Here is a 21,270-nt window from a genome sequence, read left to right on the forward strand (position 1 = left end):
TGACTGTTTCTTCCCTTGGTTTTTTAAAAAAGTTTCTAGCGTGTTGTCTCCCAGGGTTACTGTAGTATATTCTATTGATCTTTATGTCGACGTAGTATCTTTGCGGATGAGCGCAAGCTTAATATGGAGGATGTTCCAAAGAATGGCATCTCTGCAGACTGCAGTAACTACAGGACAATTTCTGTTCTTGTGCTCTCCAAAGTTGCAGAAACTTATTTTTAATCCACTATGTAACCATGTGGAATCTAAAGGATTGTTAGCTGATAGTAAATATGCATATACGGTAGGATGAAGTCGGGTATCTGCAATGCTCTTTTATACTTGACATGCCATTTGCCAGAGAACCTTGATAACGGTTTTGAATGCAGAGTAATTCAAATAGATTTTAGTGCTACTTTCCATGTCGTACATCACAAGGCACTTATTTATAAACTTCAGAAACTTGGAGTGGATGCATATGTTTTAGGATTACTTCAATTTTTCCTTACAGGTAGGCATCAGCAAATTGCTGTTGCTGGGATCTTTAGTAAACCAAGACCTATTGTGTCTGGAGTTCCACTGGGTAGTGTTGTTGGCCCGTAGTTTTTAGTGTACACAAATGATATGTTGTTGGCCTGGAAAGCAAGATTGTTCAGTGTGCTGATGATGCAACACTTGCAGGTGCAATAAGTCTCCATTTATGAGAAATGAAGCTGCCTTCAGCCTCAATCAGGACATGGACCAGACCAGTGAATGGTGTAGTTGGTGGGGTATGAGTCTGATATCCAGTAAAATGAAAACACTGTTGATTTGCAGACCTCATACAGATTTTCCACCCCATCCTCCCCTTCAGGTGGATGGGACTGTGGTGAATGAGTCTAAGCTTTAACTACTCTAGGTGTAACTTTTGATTCATCTTATACTTTTGGTAAACATCTAATGAAAGTGTCAACAAATACTGCACGAAAGTTGGGTATTGTTCTCTGGTGTGGATATCTGCTTCTACTAGAAATTTATCCCTTTTGGATAGTGGTTCGTGGTGGTAGTTTTGTGTTTCATAATATTAGCAGTTATGACTTGACCATTGATGGTTGGTCTCTTGTTTGTCACTTTTTCATAAGTTGTATTTTAACAGAAATTTTTCACATTTACAATTGATCCCTGATCCCCTGTTCCTGCCAAGAGCAACCAGATTCGCTGAACAGCAGCACCAATGCGTAGTAAATGCGCATTACTGCCGAACTTATCAGTTCCAGAGGTCCTTCATTCCTCACACCATTGGATTGTGGACCAGCTTCCCTGAGGATGTCGAACAATTGGAACTTAAGAAGTTCAAGCGAAGATGCAGTGCATTACTACCTTAATACAATTCTCCTTGTATTTAGATAATTTACTTTTCATCCTTTTAATTTATTAATTTCTCAATTTACCTGTTTTTCTAATAACTGATCTCCTTTTCTGTATTTCCCATTACCTTCTGTTACCTCTTTCAAATGAACACCATATTCTTGGGAAGCTTGAGTAAGGTTCATCTTCTGAATAATAATAATAATATTAATAGTGGTTTTGGCAATTATAGCAGTGTAGCAACTGTGGTTTGGGCCATACCAATGTTTTCCTTTATAGCGTTCCCAAGCTATCTCTATGTTAAGGGGTTGTTTGCCCTTTATGTCTCTTCTTCAACTATTCCTAAAGAAAGCATCTTACTCCGCTAAACGCTTCTCCAAATACTCCTTCACTTTATCACTCCATCTAATCCTTGGCCTATCTCTTGACCTTCTGCACCTGACGGAGTCCTCCCGAATCCTGGGCCCTCTTCACTCCTTCCTCCTCATTCATCCTTACAACAAACCAATACCATTTCAATCTTGACTCTTGACCACTCCGACACTTTTAATTTAATATTTTGGCTTCTCACGCAATGAGATCCTCAAAACCCACCTCAACATGCTCATTTCTTCTTGCTCCAGCTTCTGTTCATCCTTCCTTCTGAATGCCTATGTTTCTGAACCATACGTTACTAGTCTGGTTATAGTGAAAGATATTAGTTTATCTGGTACTCTTTTGTCATACACTATCCCTGCCACCCCCTACCACTTCCCCAAAGTTGTGTTTATTCTACTTTCAATCTCAGCTTCACACTCTCCCTACTGACTAAAAGCAAATCCTTAGTATTTGAAATTTTCTACCAGTTTTAAACATATCCCTCGTCTGTCTTGTACAAATAACTTATTCCCTCTCTGCTTGCTTGACACCATAACCTTGCTTTTCGCACATTTACCTTCATACTGCCCTAGTCAAGAGATTCCAGCCACTCTCTTACCCTTCTTTACAATTCATCACTCTGTTGTTCACCATATCATCTGTTTAATTATAGGAAAGCAGTTATCATGGGCTGCAAATAATGGCCAACTGATACTCGGGATTAACGTCCAATGAGAATAGTTTGGGAAACCAGGATTTCACCATGATGCCAGTTCCTCTAAGGGTCAGAGTGAAGCTACCAGACAAATCCAAAGAATGCGCAAACGATCTCTTGTACGTCAATGACCGTGTCGAATCTCAGTCAACAAAATGTGTACTGTTTATCTTGATTGTTTGTAACACACCACTCAAGTATACCAGATATCGATACTGTCGTTTCGTCAACCTTTTCTCTCACTGCTAATGGCTAAGATTTCAGTCTTACGATAATAATGTCAAGACAAGCGTACATTAAAATGATGGCAAGATGATATTAATAAAACTTAGAAATTATACCAGAAAAATGTTTTCAAATGCCAACATTATAAATGCCATTCATTATCTTCACTAGCAACCAAAATGTCTGACGGTCACGTTTCCTCAACGTTTAGTACTTTAGAGCGTGAAGAGCGTTTCCTCAATGGTTTAGTACTTTAGAGCGTGAAGGTAACCTTTAAAATTGCCACGGACAACATTGACCAAAATAGTTCCTAAGGTACACACAACACACGAGCAAAGTTGAGACTGAGGTGTCTGAGAAGGGTCTTCGCCACTGTGAAATTGAACGTTGTGAGTGGGCACAACTCAGGTAGGGTTGCCATATGTCCTGATTTTCCCGGATATGTCCTGTATTTAGGTGTCAAAATCCTCGTCCGGGGGAATTTTAAAATTTCTGCAAATGTCCGGAATTTCAGCTTTTATACAAATAAAAAAAAAGATGATTAAATAAAATGAAAATAACAACATTGACGACGACAACAACAATCTGTCAAGCGTTACCAACTCGGATGCTATAGCTATACTCACTGTTTGCTAGCGTTGCTAAAATAATGATTTTTTTTTTTTCTCTCTTGTAAGTGTACACTTCTTTCATATCAGCAATGTTGTGGTAAAATAAAAGAAGAGTAAACGGTTATTGCACACAGTTTTCAGTATTTCTTATGTTACGGTAGTTTTGTTTTTTAATTATTTTATCATACACACACACGCATGCACATCTGTGATAGATCATACAAACGCATTTTTTAAAACTAGGAAGTTTTGGGGGGAGGGTCTCAAGAGGGAAGCGTCCTGTATTTTGACTGTTCAGATATGGCAACCCTACGTAACTGTAGCCCAACAACAAGGAGATTGGGCAATTAGGAATAAGCTTTTACTGTGGCTGCCACATGTCTCTCGTGTTTGTTATAGTTGGATGCTAATAATAACTGTTAATTCATAACTTACTTCGTGATTCATTAAATTAAATTACTCAATATCAAAGGCAGTTTGATACACCCGACGGTGTCTCCAGGTTATAAAGAAAATACAAACCTGCTGAAGAGATTTTTTTTTCGATTATCCCTCATTTGATCCAACAGATACGGGCTGCCGCGGAGAAAGAGCTCGTAAACACACTTCGACCATTTCCGTTCCAGCACGAAGCTAGGCTAGCTTAATCTAAAACGAACGAACGATTCATTCATCAAGCAGTTTCCGAATAGCCGTGGTTGTAACCATATGTTGGATATATTCTAGTATTTTCATCTTTTTACTTCACAGGACAACATACTATACACACTCGGTTTTCTAATACTGTATCTTGATGCATCTTCGCAATTATTCCACATTCACCTGTCCTCCTTTGTACAGTCACTTACATTCGTTTACCCAATTTTTATCTTTTATATCATATTAATGTAGGTTTTCATTAGGTCTATATCAGGCTGGACGTTAGTTCTCGTATGTCAATAATTTTTTCTGTAATAATTAGTATGTTTTAATCTTCCTTTTAACTTGCTACATGTTTTGTTTCCTACGATGTGAGGCGTTAAGTGTACATACCCGAGACATTTACCACAGCATAAAACTTTCATATATGTTTATCTTGAGTGTCCTAATTTCTGGCATTTATATCAAAACTGTTTCGATATAGCTGGCAATTTCTTATTCCAGGAAATCTGGATGACATGAATCTCCTTCTCACATGGTGGCATCATTGCAAATCTTCCTAAATGAGACATTTATTTCAAAAGTTATAACTAAAGCAGCATATTAGCTTTCCTTCGAGTACAAGTCCGAGTATATCTCTACTATCAAGAAAATTAAATCCTCTGAATCCCAAAACAAATTCACTTACAATGTCAAATGGGTGTCTGTTTCTTACTCTATTCTTGGCAACATTAAGTCAATTCCACGGGTCTGATATTAATCCGATGAGTCGCATTGACAGACGGCTCCTTAAACTTCCAACCTGCGAGCTATTTTTACAATAGTAGTATCCTGTATTTTAGAGCGATGGAAACCAGATGATGTTATTAAACACTTTAATGTCTTCAAAATACAAAAAATGAGTACAACACTAATGACCGTAAGACGATGTAAAACTTTTGTTTATAACAATTCTTGTAATGGAAACTGATGCTGACAACAGTTATTCGTAAGCATCCAAACAAAGTAAGTAAGTATACCTTAGTTTAACCAGACCACTGAGCTGATTAACAGCTCTCCTAGAGCTGGCCCGAAGGATCAGACTTATTTTACGTGGCTAAGAACCAATTGGTTACCTAGCAACGGGACCTACAGCTTATTGTGGAATCCGAACCACATTATACCGAGAAATGAATTTCTATAACCAGAAATAAATTCCTCTAATTCTTCACTGGCCGGCCGGAGATTCGAACGCGGGTCCAGCAGAGTGCTAGCCGAGAACGATACCGACCAGTCCAACGAGGAACGGCACTAATACGGTTAAGATTTTTTAAAGAAAAAAAAAAAAACCTTAACCTCCTATAACACGATTTTTGAAGCAGGTAAAGATACTAAGATACCTATGTGAATATAATGATAATTTTAACTCTCTGCCTCTAACGTTAGGATAATTTTTTGTGTGTGTGTGTGTGTGTCTGTTGGTAAAAGACTAAAGAAAAGGCAAGAACAACTGTTGTCAGCTTAAATGTGACCAGAATAACAGCAAAAAAAAAAAAAAAAAGTAAAATCAAAGTTTTCGCTTATTAATTACGGCATAAAGTTTCGTCAAAATGCCATACAACATTTTACATTACGAATTTTGGGGCATTCCTTTACAGAGCAAGCGTTTATGTCACACGTACAGATCAAGATAACGATGTTAAAGTGAGACCCAAACTGTTACACATAGACTTTGCACATAAAGTATACGGTAGGAAAGACCAAGCCAACCAGATTTACAAAGTGGCATATTCAAAGGGAAGAGTTCTGTTTTCATTTTTACCCGGGAATGGCGTTCACTGTCAAGGTGCACATATATCACATTTTCTCAAATCTGGGACATTTGCACATCTTCGAAAGCAAATCGGCGTTTCCCCTAAAAGGGCATGACATAGCTGGAGCCTTCAAAATGCTCGCCTGTATCTTTGTCGACGTCACTCCTGCAGAATTCTGATGTGTACAGTACGATATTTTATTACTCTTAACATTACAATCATGGCCCAGAAATACAATACATTAATTGCGGCTTCTTCAATCACTGACTTTTTTAGGACTGAATTCACGGACACTTTTTGAGAGAACTACTTACAGGGGCAGTAATGGCTTGACTGATAGCTGACAAAGTGCTGCAGTTAACGTAACCTCCTGCTTTCATGGTACATTCTCTGAGTTCCGAGTGTGCAGTTTTTTCTAAATTTTTGACCCACATTCCAAACGTTTCTTAAAAATACTCCCCTGGCAAACTTCGGATTAATGGAATGGAATATGCGATTTAGGCATAAAGCCAAGGACTGGGACCAATAGGGTCCGCCCCATAGGGTCACATTCAGCGCTTTGATGAGGAGTGAAAATGGAAATGGTGTAAATAGCGAGTTTATAATACACATTCTAAAGGTCAATGTTAAAATAGGTAAAATCGCAGAGATTTAATTTCTAATGGAATTAAAACTGCCATAAATAAGATAAAAAGAGACATACCTAGATAAAATTATTACAAGATCTTTTTTCATAAAAACCACAAGCTTTTAAAAAACTCACAACAGGGCTACCATCAATGTTGTCTCCTAAAATTTCAGTCATGGTTTTACCAACTAAATGGTACATCCGCCTCTTATTGAAGTGAATTGAATATAGAATTTAGGCCAGAGGCCAAGCACTGGGATCTATGAGGTCATTCAGCGCTGAAACGGAAATTGACAGTAAACGGTTTGAAAGGTGTAACACGAGGAAAACTTCGCAGTTGCACTATGAATCAATTGTTAGGAGAGGGTGGAAAGTAAGATGGAAGAAAGAGACTATGAAAGGAAGTAAAGTAAAAGGAACGAAAGGGGTTGCAGCTAAGGGCCGAAGGCACGCTGCAAAGAACCTTAAGTAATGCCTACGGTAAACCGCATGAGGTGCACTGACGGTGCTAACCCTCTACGGGGCCTCTCATCAGCATACCTGGTGCAGTGAACCAGAATGAGGTCAAATGTCCAAAGGCTATCACAGTGAACACACACACTGGAGCACTACTACCATTAAGAAGAAAACTGTGTGTAAGTTGGCAGTGACCAATCCATTATATATACAAATAATAGTTAAAATTATCTCAAACAATTATCAACCGAAGCTTTTCTGAACACCTCACGATAAAAAAAAATAAACTGTTCTCTCTAGTCCTAATTTAAGTCCTTTTTAGCCAACGTTTTCTCCTTCTGCGTCTCAACCATTCTCATTTTCTTCCCTTAGTCTGTTTCTCCCAAGTATTACACAGCTTCTCTGAGGACCCCTCCACAGAACAGGCATCCTTCGAAAGTTCTCATTTGAACACTCCAGATGCAATAAAACAATGGTATAAATTTTACAGTGAAAATCAGTAGGTTTTACAAATACTGAATGAAAATTTTTCCATGCACATTTCTTTCAATGTAGGAATGTTTTTTTAAATACTGCGTTAATCTGTATGATATCAAAGAACTTTGCTGCACAACTACACTTGCATTTTAATATTTACTTGGCCAATGTGTTGTTTACTGTGCCCCTGCGTAGGAGCTACTGTTCACCTTTCCTAAACTTACTTGACCTTAGGTCCCCACTTTTCTAAACACTGCCATTCTCTTCTAATGTCAGGACGTTATCGAAGTCATGGATGGTGCATCAGGACATCACCTAAGTGAATTTCACTTTATGTCAAACTGCACATACACAAATTGATATGGTCCTGCGTTTATTCTAAACTATACTTTAGTTTATCACTAACATTCACGTTCACAGGAAGCAAATGCCAATGCAAAAGGAGAAAATACAAAAAATTAAAAGTGGTTTGTCACCAACGTTAGCAGCAACCTAAAAAATGTCCTACTGTTACGTCCATAATTCCAGTGAAGTATAAAAGTAATACGCGGCAATCTTAAGTTTACATTTTAATCATACATCCTTGTCAGCTAAGGTATCTTTTTCAGCTAAACTTTTCCTACTGGGTTTAGTTTTCACTTTCTTACCAATAACTATCTTTATCTTCTTCTTCACTTTACCGTCTGGTTGCAGACTCTCAGAACTATCTTTCTCGTTGTCTTCGTTAACATTCCCACACTCTTCATCCGCTCCCTTCTCTTCCTCAACTTCCTCTTGTTTCTCCTCTTTCTTCTTCTCAGAGTCCTTTCCTCCTACAGTCTTTACAGCCTTCTTCTTTTTCACTCTTCCCTTGAGATTTCTGGCCGCTATCAACTCGGGCGTTTCCTGGGCAGAGGTATCCAGAAACAAGGTATCGCAAGTGGCTATGTCAGCGCACAGCTGCTCCTCATCAATGTCTCTGTTGGAGGAGGTCTTTCCCGTCCCTGTCTTCCTGCTGACCTTGCGCATGCCCAACCTCCGAGGAACTGTTCCGAAGGGAGACTCGTCGCCTGATTTTGGAGCTGGAATCACTCGGGGCACTGAAGGAACGGACAACCTCAAGACGACCTCCTCCCCCGACACCAGGAGATCGTCGCACGGACCCATGTCCAGCTGCGATGGTTGTGACGAGTAACGGTGGTACGTCAGATTTCCGTTATGGAGGGGATCGGTCATCAGGTCGACGGTTTCCGTGTGCGATCCCCTCATCCAAAGCAGGTTGTCATTGTCGCAGACGTCGTACTGATGATGCCTGGAATCGTAATAGGGCGTCGACTTTGTATCCTTGAGGACATCGTCCTGCAAGTACTGCAACTGCTTGTCGATCTCCTTCTCCCTTTTCTTTTCTCTCGCGTGGTCACTCTGCTGCTTCTCCCGCCGCGTCAGGACCGACCTTTGGACGCGAGAGGTGCCTCTGTGAATGACGTGAGCCGTGCGAACGGACGTGTAAAGTTGCGGAGGCCGTGCGGGTCTCACCGGGCGCCTTGGGTCATGCAGACGAGTTTTGGCCACGACGGGCTCTAAGGCGTCTAACCTCCGAAGGCTGAGTTGAAATAAGAAATATAGTAAAGGATTTTAGGTATCAAACTTATGGTCTTTAGGAACAGTATCGTCAGGTAATCGATTAGAATATCAATCACAGTAATTTCTAAGGAATCATCGAAAATATAAGGTTTTACTGATAAAAATAAAAGAACATTCTATCACATACTATCAAACGTAAGGGAAAAACCATTTCACAGCATAAAACAGTAAAAAATACACAAAAAAGTATATTTCTCACCCGCAAAATGTTTGCTCTTTTAACCTCTAAATAAAATGTAGTTTTAGCGCTACAACAGTAATGAGAGGGAGTATAGGACATTTATCACGTGCCTAACAAACTAACCGAACCTAACCTGGAGTGAACCCTATATCATGACCTAGGCTATAGATTCAACATAATACTCAAGCCATCGAGAATGATGGCGGATACATTACCTGGAATGCGAGTACCTAGGGGCTGGAAGCATAATGCGGGGCTGAGGATCTGGTTCCCAGAAATTGCTCACGCTGCCTTCTGGAAAATATAAAAAAAATTTCTAAGTAAAGAGATCCCTTTCAAGTATAAATGGTAAAAAACGATGCGATTCTTAATCTACATTAATATTTATAAACACTGCACTTCTCAGCTTGGCTTGGAAATGTGACTGAGTGGAACTGTTATTAAATACTCACCTAATGCCACTCAAAATCAAACAAAATAGACTGGTCAAGGCCTCGATATACAAATACAAATATGAGCATCTTAAATTGCCTTAAGTACAGGCTAACTGTGTAATGTTTCGCGGCAAGATGCCAACAGCTTAAGCATCAGAAGGAATAAACATACGCAATCCTAACTATAATTCTTGCCTCAACTACGTGTCCATGGTTCTTAGCGACAAACACCAAAGTATAAAAACTGCTAATTTTACTCACTAAATTTATTTCAAATAAATGAACAACTGCCGACTTCAGACATTCATGCATTCTGAAAGAGGCCAGGTGCCAAAACCTATATGTAATTGAGCGAAAATAAATGGAGAGATAATGAGTCGACATGCGTAAATCTGAAAGCCAGTTTATGAAGCTAAAAACGCTTTTATTTTCAGTTATTTTGTCCTTCTGACCCCCCCACAAAATAAAGCCAATCAGTTAGAGTGCCTCAGGGCTTCTGCACGAGAGGTAGAGTACCAAAAAATGTCATTTGTACTAATGACATTCGGAAAAAATCCACTTCGCTGATACAAAGTATAACATCTCAAACCAAGATATTAATTTGCACAAAAAAGTATACGCACGAATATACAATACATATATATATATATATATATATATATATATATATATATAATATATATATATATATATATATATATATATAATATATATATATATATATATATATATATATATATATATATATATTCCTGCGTATATTTCTGTATAACATCTCAAATCAAGATATTAAAATGCACAAACATATACGCACAAATAATTACACACACACATATATATATATATATATATATATATATATATATATATATATATATATATATATATATATATATATATATATATATATATATATATATATATATATATATATATATATATATATATATATATATATATATATATATATATATATATATATATATATATATATATATATATATATATATATATATATATACATATATTATGCTTTTAACATCTTGGTTTGACATGTTATATAAAAATATATGCACGAATATATATATATATATATATATATATATATATATATATATATATATATATATATATATATATATATATATATTACTTTCGTGTGTATACTTTTGTGCATATTAATATCTTGGTTTGAGATGTTATACATTGTATCAGCGAAGTGGATTTTTTCCGAATGTCATCAGTACAAATGACATTTTTTGGTACCCTATCTCTCATGCAGAAGCCCTGAGGCCCTCTGACTGGCTTTATTTCGTAGGGGTCAGAAGGACAAAATAACTGAAAATAAAAGCATTTTTAGCTTCATAAACTGGCTTTCAGTTTTACTTATGTCGAATCATGTTTCTTCAATTATTCTCGCCCAGTTACATAAAGGTTCTAGCATATGACATCTTTCAGAAAGTATATACATATATATATATATTTATATATTTTTATATATATGCGTGTGTATACGTATATATGTATATATATACTGTAAATATATACATTATATATACACAAATATACACACACACACACACACACACACACATATATATATATATATATATATATATATATATATATATATATATATATATATATATATATATATATATATATATATATGGAGTACGTGTGTGGTTAATTTCAGCTGTACATTATTTATACATAGTTAACAGCTTAACGGAAACCAACTCAATTAAGAATAATCAAGTACATGTTTCATGAGTGAATAAATAAATTGAAATATAGTGGGCTGTCTTGCAATCCTATTAAGATTCTAAGTATATGTTTTAAGATTTATACTAAAAATATATACTTATGATATGATGAATATATATATATATATACAGTAAAAATATATATTACGATATGTTAATGAAGATGAAGGAGAAACCAGAGGAAAAGGAAATAGAGTTCTTAATTTGTCCCAACAGTTTCGCCCTCATTTTCTGAATATAATATTTATTGATAATCATTTAAGAAAACATATATATGTTTTTCTTAAACTGATTATATAAAGTTCCCTGAAAAGGCCTGATGGATATAAACTATTGGGACAAATTAAGAACATTTCATCTTCATTGTGGAGTGCATCGTAATATTTTATCTTCGTGATTGAGAAGAATATAAATGTATATATATATATATATATATATATATATATATATATATATATATATATATATATATATATATATATATATATATATATATATATATATATATATATATATATATATATAATCATCAAATGCACTCTGAGAGCACATACCTCGGCACCACGAATCAACATATTTGATCAGAATTTGAATCCAAATGAAAAACTGATACACTCATCTTTGGATCAAAGTCAACTCCCGCACAAAATTTCACTGAAATCCATCATTAACTTTTTGAGATGTCTTGAGGACCAACGCACAAACACGGGTGAATGCATAAATTCTGTTCAATTTCGTTGACGGAGGTAAAGATTCAGAAAACACAATGACTGGCTTATCTGTTACATCAATAACACATCATTCTATTCACTTACTACATCGCGTATTGATGTAATACGATCGAACTGACGGCGCGAGTTTGTTGATGCTTTCAAGGATGCAGTCTCAGATTTGAGAGCAAATTATTGGTGCAGCAGAGGAGGTGTAGTGAAATAGCAACAGGTTAAGAAAAAATAAAAATGGACAAGCGCTTCACTTGGAAGTAAATTCTTATCAGCAGCAACTCTTCTTTTTATATAAAATATTTTACAGAACTGCTTCCGTACAATTAGGTTCAACGGGCACTTGCGAGCAAAGTTGTTCCATGAGGGGCCAGTCCTAGCATAAGGCCAGCTAGACCTTCAACAACACAGTAACAGCATTTCACTCACTAAGAGACCCTTCATATTATTTTCCAGTATGAGAATGATAAAATTTATCAGTTATAATTGCAAATACGCTTGATTTCTAGTTTCCATTTACAACTGTAAGAAAAGTCGGAGGTACATTTCAAAGATAAGGCAGTGGAGTACCTGAAAAGCGCATTTAGTTGTTGTTTATCAAATCAATAAATTAAATGCATTATGTTCCACTAACCACAACCCTTAAGTCATCGATGTCCTGCTTGCCTTGTGTAATTTGTAAGAAATCACTGGACAATTTGTTCTTTGGCGATATAGAGGAGGTAAATAAACTGTCTCTGGGTTCCCATAAAACCCAACTTCTATTCAGCACAATACTGAACTTATGAACCTCGAGGGTATCTACATTCGAAGACAATATAGCTTTTATCACCATGCTCATCTACATTCAATCTTTTGTGGGCTGACTCAACTACTATTTTGTTCTTAAATCTAACAAAAATTATTTCGCTACTGACGTTTGTCGTCGCATCCTTTTTCCGCCATCTGACCCAGATTTTAGGCCACTGGCTCTTTTGGTTTTGTTTCCAGGAACCTCAGTCAAGTCATATTTAATGTCATCTAGAGACCTATCACGTTTCAACTGCTTCTTTTGTTTACTCTCTTTTACCATCTCGGGTATTACTTTTCCTGATCCATATTCCTCAAACCTTTCTTTTGCGGTTTCACTATCGTAATTTCCATTTTGCTTTCGATAATATTTGGGTATACTGATAAGGTGCCTTCTATTTCCAGATTCTCTGTAAGCCTTTAGGTTTTTGGCGTTACACAACCCTGCCTTCAGTTTTTCTGCGTTCTGGTTATTTTGAACTGGTCTACCACTAACAATCTCTTGGAGACAAGTACCATTCTTGATTCTTTTCTGTTTTGTATTCTTTTGGACTTGCACATCACAAAAATTCTGCATACTCCTGTGATTTTTATCTTGGATGGAAATTTCAACCTCATTTTGGCTGAAAAACTGACCCTTTTGTTTTTCTTGGTGATTTTTCAATTTACTATTGTTTGCTGCCTTCTTTGCTTGGATTTTCTTTGGTAGTTGTTGCTTTTCCTCTCCTTTCCCTCCAGTTTTATCATGAAATTTACTCTGAATTGTTTGTGTTGTGTAATCCCTCCCTGGAGAGAATTTCTGTCTGCCTAATGTACTTACTTGGGGGATCTTTGCACCAAAATGATCGCCCCCTTTCATCTTTTCATCTGGTAACCTTTGACGACTTCTGTTAAAATGCCTCTCTTGGACATTTTCCTGTTTCACCGGCGTCAGGTTCTCAATAGTCCTAATCTCTGCTATACTACTTTTTAGGAGCTGTTTATGTTCACAAGAACTCATTGGTTCTCTATTGTTCAAGGCGTCGAACACTGTTTCTTGTTTTGGTTTCTTTTCGTGTACTCTCCTCCTTTGCACTGTTTCGTTGCCCTGGCTTTTCCCTGGAGTTTTGATGTACATTTTTCTCTGGTTCTCTGCGTCTGCGATGGACAATAATTCCATCTTTCATTTTCCTCTTGTATTCCAATAATATTCGATCTATCTTGATGTCCTGCTGCAAAAATCTTTCCAAACCTGCACATCCTCCCTTTTTATTCAGTTTTTCATTTTGGGACTTTTCCATTTCCTTACATTTCCTAAGATTCAAAAGGTTCATGGCAGCTGTTTTCTGTGCAATTCTCTTCTGGAAAATCCTTCGCTGGGTTCCCTCTTCTTGTAAGCATTGTCTAGTTGCGCTTTCGGTGAAAGGACTGTGTTTGTCTTCTCCTTGTGAGCATTCTCCCGTTGTGCTGTCAATGACCGCATTTTGTACGAGATCATTTTTAAACTGCACCTCCTGCATATTCTCGTTTTCTTTGTTCTGCAGAGGGCATTCCGATCGGTATGAATTTTCTTCTTGAAACCCTACGCTTTGCACCTCTAAAGTTTTTGTTGTATTATCATCTGACAGAGTTTTAACAGCTTCAGCTTCAGCCATAAATGCTTCGTTTGATATTTCCAAATCTGTTACCGTTAGCTCTTCTACAATTTTTGCATTTGTTACATGTAAACCCTCTGTTACATCTGTGTTTGACAATGAATTTTCGGCCAACGTACCCATATCTATAGTTTCATATCCTTCGTTCAATATGTTTTCATCTTCATTTCCTCCTGAACAAGCAATGACTGTCTTTTCGGAACCTTCACTGGGAGAAAAACTTGATTCAGAGTTTCCTTCTGGCCTAACAAAACATTTCCTTCTTAGATTACCCTCAAGTCTCAGCAGTTCATCTTTTTTCAGTGATTCTTCAGTGCTCGACTCGTCTTGCAGGCTCGATTCTTTACTTGTAATCCATTCCGTACTGAAACTACTCCCATCAGTGGGCTCTTCCCCTGAGGAACCTTCTTGCTCAGACAGTTTTTGATTATTAGAAACTTTTGCTATATCTACGTTCTTATTCGCTTCAGGTTCATTATCTCCTTTCTTTTCGTCCTCTGATGAAGACACAAATTCCTTAGTTAAAAGACCATTTGCCAAGGAGTCATCAGATGAACTGTTTACCGAAGTATCATCCTCCACTGAATTTGTTTTTTCCCCCAAATCTCTTTGTCTGGAAAGTGGCCTTTTCAATGGATCTTTGTTTGATGAAACTAACCCTTCTGAAGATGATTCACTTTCTGATGAATTATCTGCTAAGGAACTAGATTTCCCGGATGTGTCTCCTTCTGATGAATCAGACTTTTCAGAGGATTCTTTGGACAAAAGAGAACTTTTCTCTGACTGCGATTCTTCAATCGAACCTAAAGCAGGGGATGAATTTACATCTTCTGTCGATGCCGATTCACTTAATAATTCTGATTCTCCTGATTCATCTGATGGGTCAGACTCTTCCTCGGAAACAGATTCATCTGACTCTTCAGATTCACTTGAGGATTCTGTTGCTCCTACTACACCTGATTCATCTGATTCATCTAACGATCCTGATTCACCTTCCGAACCTAAACCATCAGATTCTCCAGACTCATTTGTTGTTTCTGATTCTCCTTCAGAATCTGAATCCTCCGACTCTATCGATTCACTTGATGCTTCTGATTCTCTCTCAGAATCTGAATCACCTGATTTTTCAGCTTCAGTTGGTGAATCGACTTTTCCCTCTGAGTCAGCGTTTGGTTCTTTTATATTTCTTTCCTCGAGCAAAGAAGGTTCTTCAGTAGGAATATGGCCATCAGTAAGACGCTCCCCTTCAGTTGAATTATCGTTCTGAAAACTTTCACTTGCTGAATCATCTTCTTCTTCTTCTTCAATAGGTAGAAGTGAGACTTGGACTGAGTCTCTTTTGAAAGCATTTTCTGCAAATGAGTTTTTCCTAAATGCTGAATTACTGTGACTCACTGAATCACAACCCCATTCAAGTGAATGCTTTTCTGCCGTAACTGATGTTTCTGTTTCGTCCGTTGACTCATCCTCCTCGGAGGAGGCTTTTTCCCTTTCCTCACTTCCATCCTCACCAATAATATCTTTCCCAATTCGAAAACAGTTTTCTCCATGTGGAGCTCTTCCGTTTGGTTCCCCACCTTCCTTCCATTCCCCACCAAAAGAATCTATTTCCAGCGGCAAGGCGTTTTTTCGAGGAAGACGGTTTCTTTGGGTCAAGGTCCTTTCTTTTAAGCACTCTTGGCCCTTCGGATGACGCTGCTTGTTGACATTTTGCTCTGCAGTTACAGCACTCCTCTCAGAGACCTTGACCTTTATCTTCTTGACAGAAGAATCGGGAACTTCTGCCGGTCTCTGCTCTTTCTTGACCAAGACTTTTCCTCCCTTTATGGAGGCATCTTTCCTTCTCCATTTGCCGGTCCTTTTCGAGTCTTGTCCCACTTTGCCATCTGAGAAAAACAGACAAAAGTGGAAAACAACTGTCACTAAACACTTGACATTCATATTTTTTTGATCTACAAGAAAAGAAAAGATGTTTTGAGACAAATATTCGAAGATCTAACTTTAAGCGTTGTGTCTCACCGGTATATAGCAAGCAATGTCCTAATTCAATTGGCAAGATGCAAGAGCTCAATAATTAAGCATGAACCGTCAATGTACCCCTGGAACACTATACTGACTTTTATACTTTTGATGTCATTTTGTGCACAAGTCATATCAAATGTGGCATTAACAAGCATATTATGTACGTTTATTGAAGATGAACAAAAATTTTAATCTGTTGGGTTGCAGTTCCTCAACAGACATTCAAGAACCTGATACTGTTTGCAACAAGTATAGAAACAATGACACTACTCACATATCATTGGTAAGCAGTTGTATTTGCTGTTTTCGAACTAATATTTTGAGAAAACTTAAAGAAGGAATATACCGCAGTACTTAGGAAACCAAAGATTTTTTTTAAACACAAGTTACAAAACTTGAGAAAACATCAAGATGAGCTACAAGTCTTTCAGGGAACACTGATATTGTCAGAATACATCCGTCTGGAAATACCAGTGAACTGTCAAATACAATTTTGCATTCATTTCTTGTTTTTCACTCCCACAATTACAGAAAATGGTACACGTAAATGGCATCGGAAAAGTGTAAAATCAGTATTATTTTTCTTTAAAGGAACGTTACAGATCTCAGTTGCCATATTTATGAAAGATGACTGGTACGTCTCAATTATTAGGCTATTCTGATTTGTGAATCATTATATATGTAACTATCATTCGTGTTACAAACATTAATGAATTGGTGTAAAATACCAGTTACAAAACAGAAAACCACCAAAATGTCTTTATAGAAAGAAAGAGGGCCGGGAGAGTCAGATAAATGGTGTTCAAGTAAGACCAGGATGAAGAGAGAGCAATATGTATGTCCAGTGTCAACTCTATAGTTCGAAAAAAAGACAGCAGGGGCAGCTACACTCGGAAAAGAAAATGAACAAGAACATTTGAAATTAGGTGAGCACCCTGACATCTGAGATGAGCTTATCCAAAATGCAAACAAGCTTGTCTCTAGAAATCTACAGTAATTCCCGTATATATTAAGATCTTGTGATTCTAGATCGTGATTAGTCTTTTGGAAAGTGATTTCAAGTAACGGAAAGTACAATAATCTACTCTTCACGATAGGTGGATGGAAGAGAGAGAGAGAGAGAGAGAGAGAGAGAGAGAGAGAGAGAGAGGGGTTGATCACTTACCTGACGTGAAGAACAGACGTCAGGATACTATGGTGCCCGATGGTATCCTCCACGGCTCTTAAAGATCTCCTCCCTGTTTAGTCTTCAATGCTTCTCAATTGTTTGACTAAGGTACAAGCACCAGACACTCACAATGCAATAAACACAGTTCCACAGGTGTCTGTTCTACCTGCATTTTAAGGTTTATGCTTAGGAGGAAGACACTTGTGGGTATTCATTCGTTGAGTGTACAGTGTATGTATATGCTTAACACACGCACATGTAACGTTTAACGTATAATGTATGTATGTATATATGTGTGTATATATATATGTATGTTTATATATATACTGTGTGTGCGCGAGTGAATGTGTGTGCGTATATATACAGTATAATAATGCTGTGCATGTATTTAAGTATCAGTGGGCATATTCCTATAACTGAATTAGAAAACAAAATAACTGTACACTGCTTTATCCTCCTCGGTCATCTTCCCTTCCATTACTTGTTTAATACATCAAAGGTAAGAACGGTGAATGAAAGTGAAAATTCCTAAACAACAGTCAGTTCACCTGTCCTTCCCAATATAGACTCAACGTCTGATTTCCATTCATAGGTTGCTCTTCTTAGACGTAAAACATCACGAGTGAAGTGGTAGCATCGGCGTGACAGTAGAAATCCGATTCTACTTGACCACTGTAACAGTGTGGGTTTTGTCCAATCTACACATCAGAATGATAGTTCAACTTAAGCTTGATGAGCGCTAATCTGTACGGAGAAGCCTCACGTCGTGATTCTGGTTCTACAAGAATCCGTGTTAGTCAAAAAGGAAATCGGAAATTTACGTGGCCTGAAAGCATCAACAAACACAAGGTTAAATTAAACACACAGAAAGTAATAAGTCTGACGCACAGTGACGAGAGAGAGAGAGAGGCGGATACAACACAAACGGGAGATCGATCAATCTTTTCCATAAAGGCAAACGATACAGTAAGCGGAGAAAACTGACGATGTTCAGATGATCTTTCGGATCCCCTGATATTCCTCACCTTCAGTGTCACTGACGGCTTGTCTGCTGGACATGAGCTCTCCCATCTTCTCCATATAGCTTTTGGTCGCCAAGTCTAGGTAGCCCCTGGGCTCGGCCGAATCCCTGCCGTCGACCTCGTACCCGTCCTGAGGAGAAAACAGAAATTCGATATAGATGTGAGAAGACGGCGCCATACCAATCCAACCTGAGGGCAGATAGTTTAACTGATTGTCAAAACGAAGCTTCTACTGATCTGGTGTCGGACTATCATTAAAGACTGAGTTACGAATGCTCTTAAATAGATCTTATTTAACACTAGAGTGCCTCAGTAACGCCCTGTTCTGTTTATCCGGTTAGATTTTATTTTGATTGTGTTGTTTTATTTTGGGTATGTTGTTTATAGAGGTTTATTTTCGAAAACTGTTAAAATCTATTATTTCATACCATACCTTTTGATATTATTGCATTAGTTTAGATTGGCAACTGCTCGGTTTAAAGTGTAATATACTATAGTAAAATAATACAATCACTGAATTATTTTAATACTGCTTTCCTGGTAAAAATATAAATATGTGCATAATATATATATATATATATATATATATATATATATATATATATATATATATATATATATATATATATATATATATATATATATATACATACATATATATATATATGTATATGTATTATATTATATATATATATATATATATATACACACATATATATATATATATATATATATATATATATATATATATATATATATATATATATATATATATATATATATATATATATATATATATATATATATATATTTATTGTATCAATGAAACTTTCTAAGGCCTAAAATCCTTTCATAAACATACCAACAAGTCTGTCCAAGAATTGTCAAAAAAAAGTACAGAGAAATCATGAAATTACTAAATATATAAAGAAATGCGCATAATCCAGTAAAATAAAATTCTAAATTGATAAAACTGTATTCTGTTCAAGCTGACCTGTAATTCCTTTCATACTTTCCTCCACCAAGCTCGGGTACTGGAGTAAGTAAGTCTCTGGCCTTAGCTGTGCTATCACTTCCTGGACTGTAGGAAGTTTGTTAATAGGGAATACAATAAATCAAAAGGGCATTAAACATCCGGTTTTATTACGACTTGAAATCTAAAATAAAACCTCGTTTGTTTTTATCTTTGATAAAAATGACTTCAGCACAACTGTCTAGCATGGTACTGCAAAAACAAAAAAGAAAATGAATGCCAGGCAGACATTGTCATTATTTCGGACCCCTTTTCGCTTGTTCTTGTCCGTTATGAAATCGCCTCAATGAGCGAACGCGACTTAGATTTTGCAGTAAAACAAGGAAATACTGGGGGCTTTGTGGAAACGTTGGTGGAAAAAGCTAAAAATCTTCACACAATGTGCCCCAGTGATTGAGCCTTTACAATAAACACCGTGCACAGTGACGATGGCAGGCTTTCATCGTGAGAGGAGATATTTCAATGATACAATGATATACATATACTGTACATATATCTATATCTTTATCTACATACATATATATATATATATATATATATATATATATATATATATATATATATATATATATATATATATATATATAGTGTGTTTGTGTGTGCGTGTAAAAGTATAAACAGATAAATAAAATATTTCAGAAGACATTACAATAATTTCTTGATAATTATAAATTACGAATGACGGACAAGGGGAAAGAGAGGCAGTCAACAGAGCAAATTATAAGCTCACATTGTGAACAGCTTTAGAATCCTTTCCAACTAAACTGCTGAAAGCATTCAGCTAAAAATAAAAAATATACTTTCACTTAATGTTAAATATCATCACTGAATTGTCATTTAAACTGTCATATGCTCAAATTGAAATCAATGGTTTGGTAAGCGTGGCAATATCATCATATCAATACATTTTATCATGAAATAAATGTTATCTCGAAGCAGTTTTAGAGCAAAGAAAATATACAGACTTAGTGGTCACGAAAAAATGGTATTAAAAGCATGCACAAGCGTTTAGAAGCGATTTACGCGGCTTTATCATTTTAAGATGTCATGTGGTGTCTTCAAGAAACCAACTGTAGTAGTACTGTACATAGAAGGCTTCGTCGCCACATCAGTTTCCCTGATTAGTATAATTAACAATTTAGGTTAGTTCTAAATATCTGAAATAAATGAAATTTTAAAGGGTCTAGTTCTGAATACCAAGACTTCTAAAAATTCAGCAACAGTTTGAACTTGGTCTTCACAACGTATTGAATTCTGAAGTTAGAAACACAGGCCTAAACGAAGCTGAGTTTACTACAGTTGCTTGAGTTTATGTGAGAGGGCAAAAGCAGTGACAGTTAGGGAATTAACTTCCGGTAGCACATATAAAAGCACAACTCATCTACAAACATCTACTCGTGGAGAAAGGACGGTGATGTTAAAAGGATGTTTTACACTGAGGCACTATACAGAAATGGATGAAGTACAATGCATAATTGGCACAGGTGACTTTGAGCGCCGAGGGGGTTTCGGGGACGTCTAGTTCCTTCTAAGGGCTTACGTAAAGGAGAGTTGCTCTTCTGAGCATTCAGTGAGGAGTAATAATGAGAAATCTAACATGTTCTACTTCGACATTGCAAAAATGCGCTCCAGAACTCGAAATCCAACTT

The 21,270-nt window shown here is 36.7% G+C and overlaps 2 protein-coding genes across 4 annotated transcripts in view; both read right to left on the reverse strand.

Moving 5' to 3' along the window:
* Positions 1 to 7,661: 7,661 nt before the first annotated feature.
* Positions 7,662 to 21,270, reverse strand: part of LOC136848069 (cytosolic carboxypeptidase 2-like) — a 142,515-nt gene continuing 128,906 nt past the window's right edge. For all 3 annotated transcript variants that reach the window (XM_067120237.1, XM_067120236.1, XM_067120238.1), the window contains 3 exons: positions 18,592 to 18,718; positions 9,247 to 9,325; positions 7,662 to 8,809 (listed from right to left, as the gene is read on the reverse strand). In XM_067120237.1, the coding sequence (XP_066976338.1) occupies positions 7,801 to 8,809; positions 9,247 to 9,325; positions 18,592 to 18,718 (1,215 nt within the window). In that variant the 3' untranslated portion in view covers positions 7,662 to 7,800. The remainder of the gene's footprint in view (positions 8,810 to 9,246; positions 9,326 to 18,591; positions 18,719 to 21,270) is intronic.
* Positions 13,622 to 16,317, reverse strand: LOC136847925 (dentin sialophosphoprotein-like). The gene has a single exon (XM_067119943.1). The coding sequence runs from the start codon at positions 16,315 to 16,317 to the stop codon at positions 13,750 to 13,752; it is 2,568 nt and encodes an 855-aa protein (XP_066976044.1). The 3' UTR covers positions 13,622 to 13,749.

Source organism: Macrobrachium rosenbergii, chromosome 18 (genome assembly GCF_040412425.1).
Source record: "Macrobrachium rosenbergii isolate ZJJX-2024 chromosome 18, ASM4041242v1, whole genome shotgun sequence".
NCBI lineage: Eukaryota > Metazoa > Arthropoda > Malacostraca > Decapoda > Palaemonidae > Macrobrachium > Macrobrachium rosenbergii.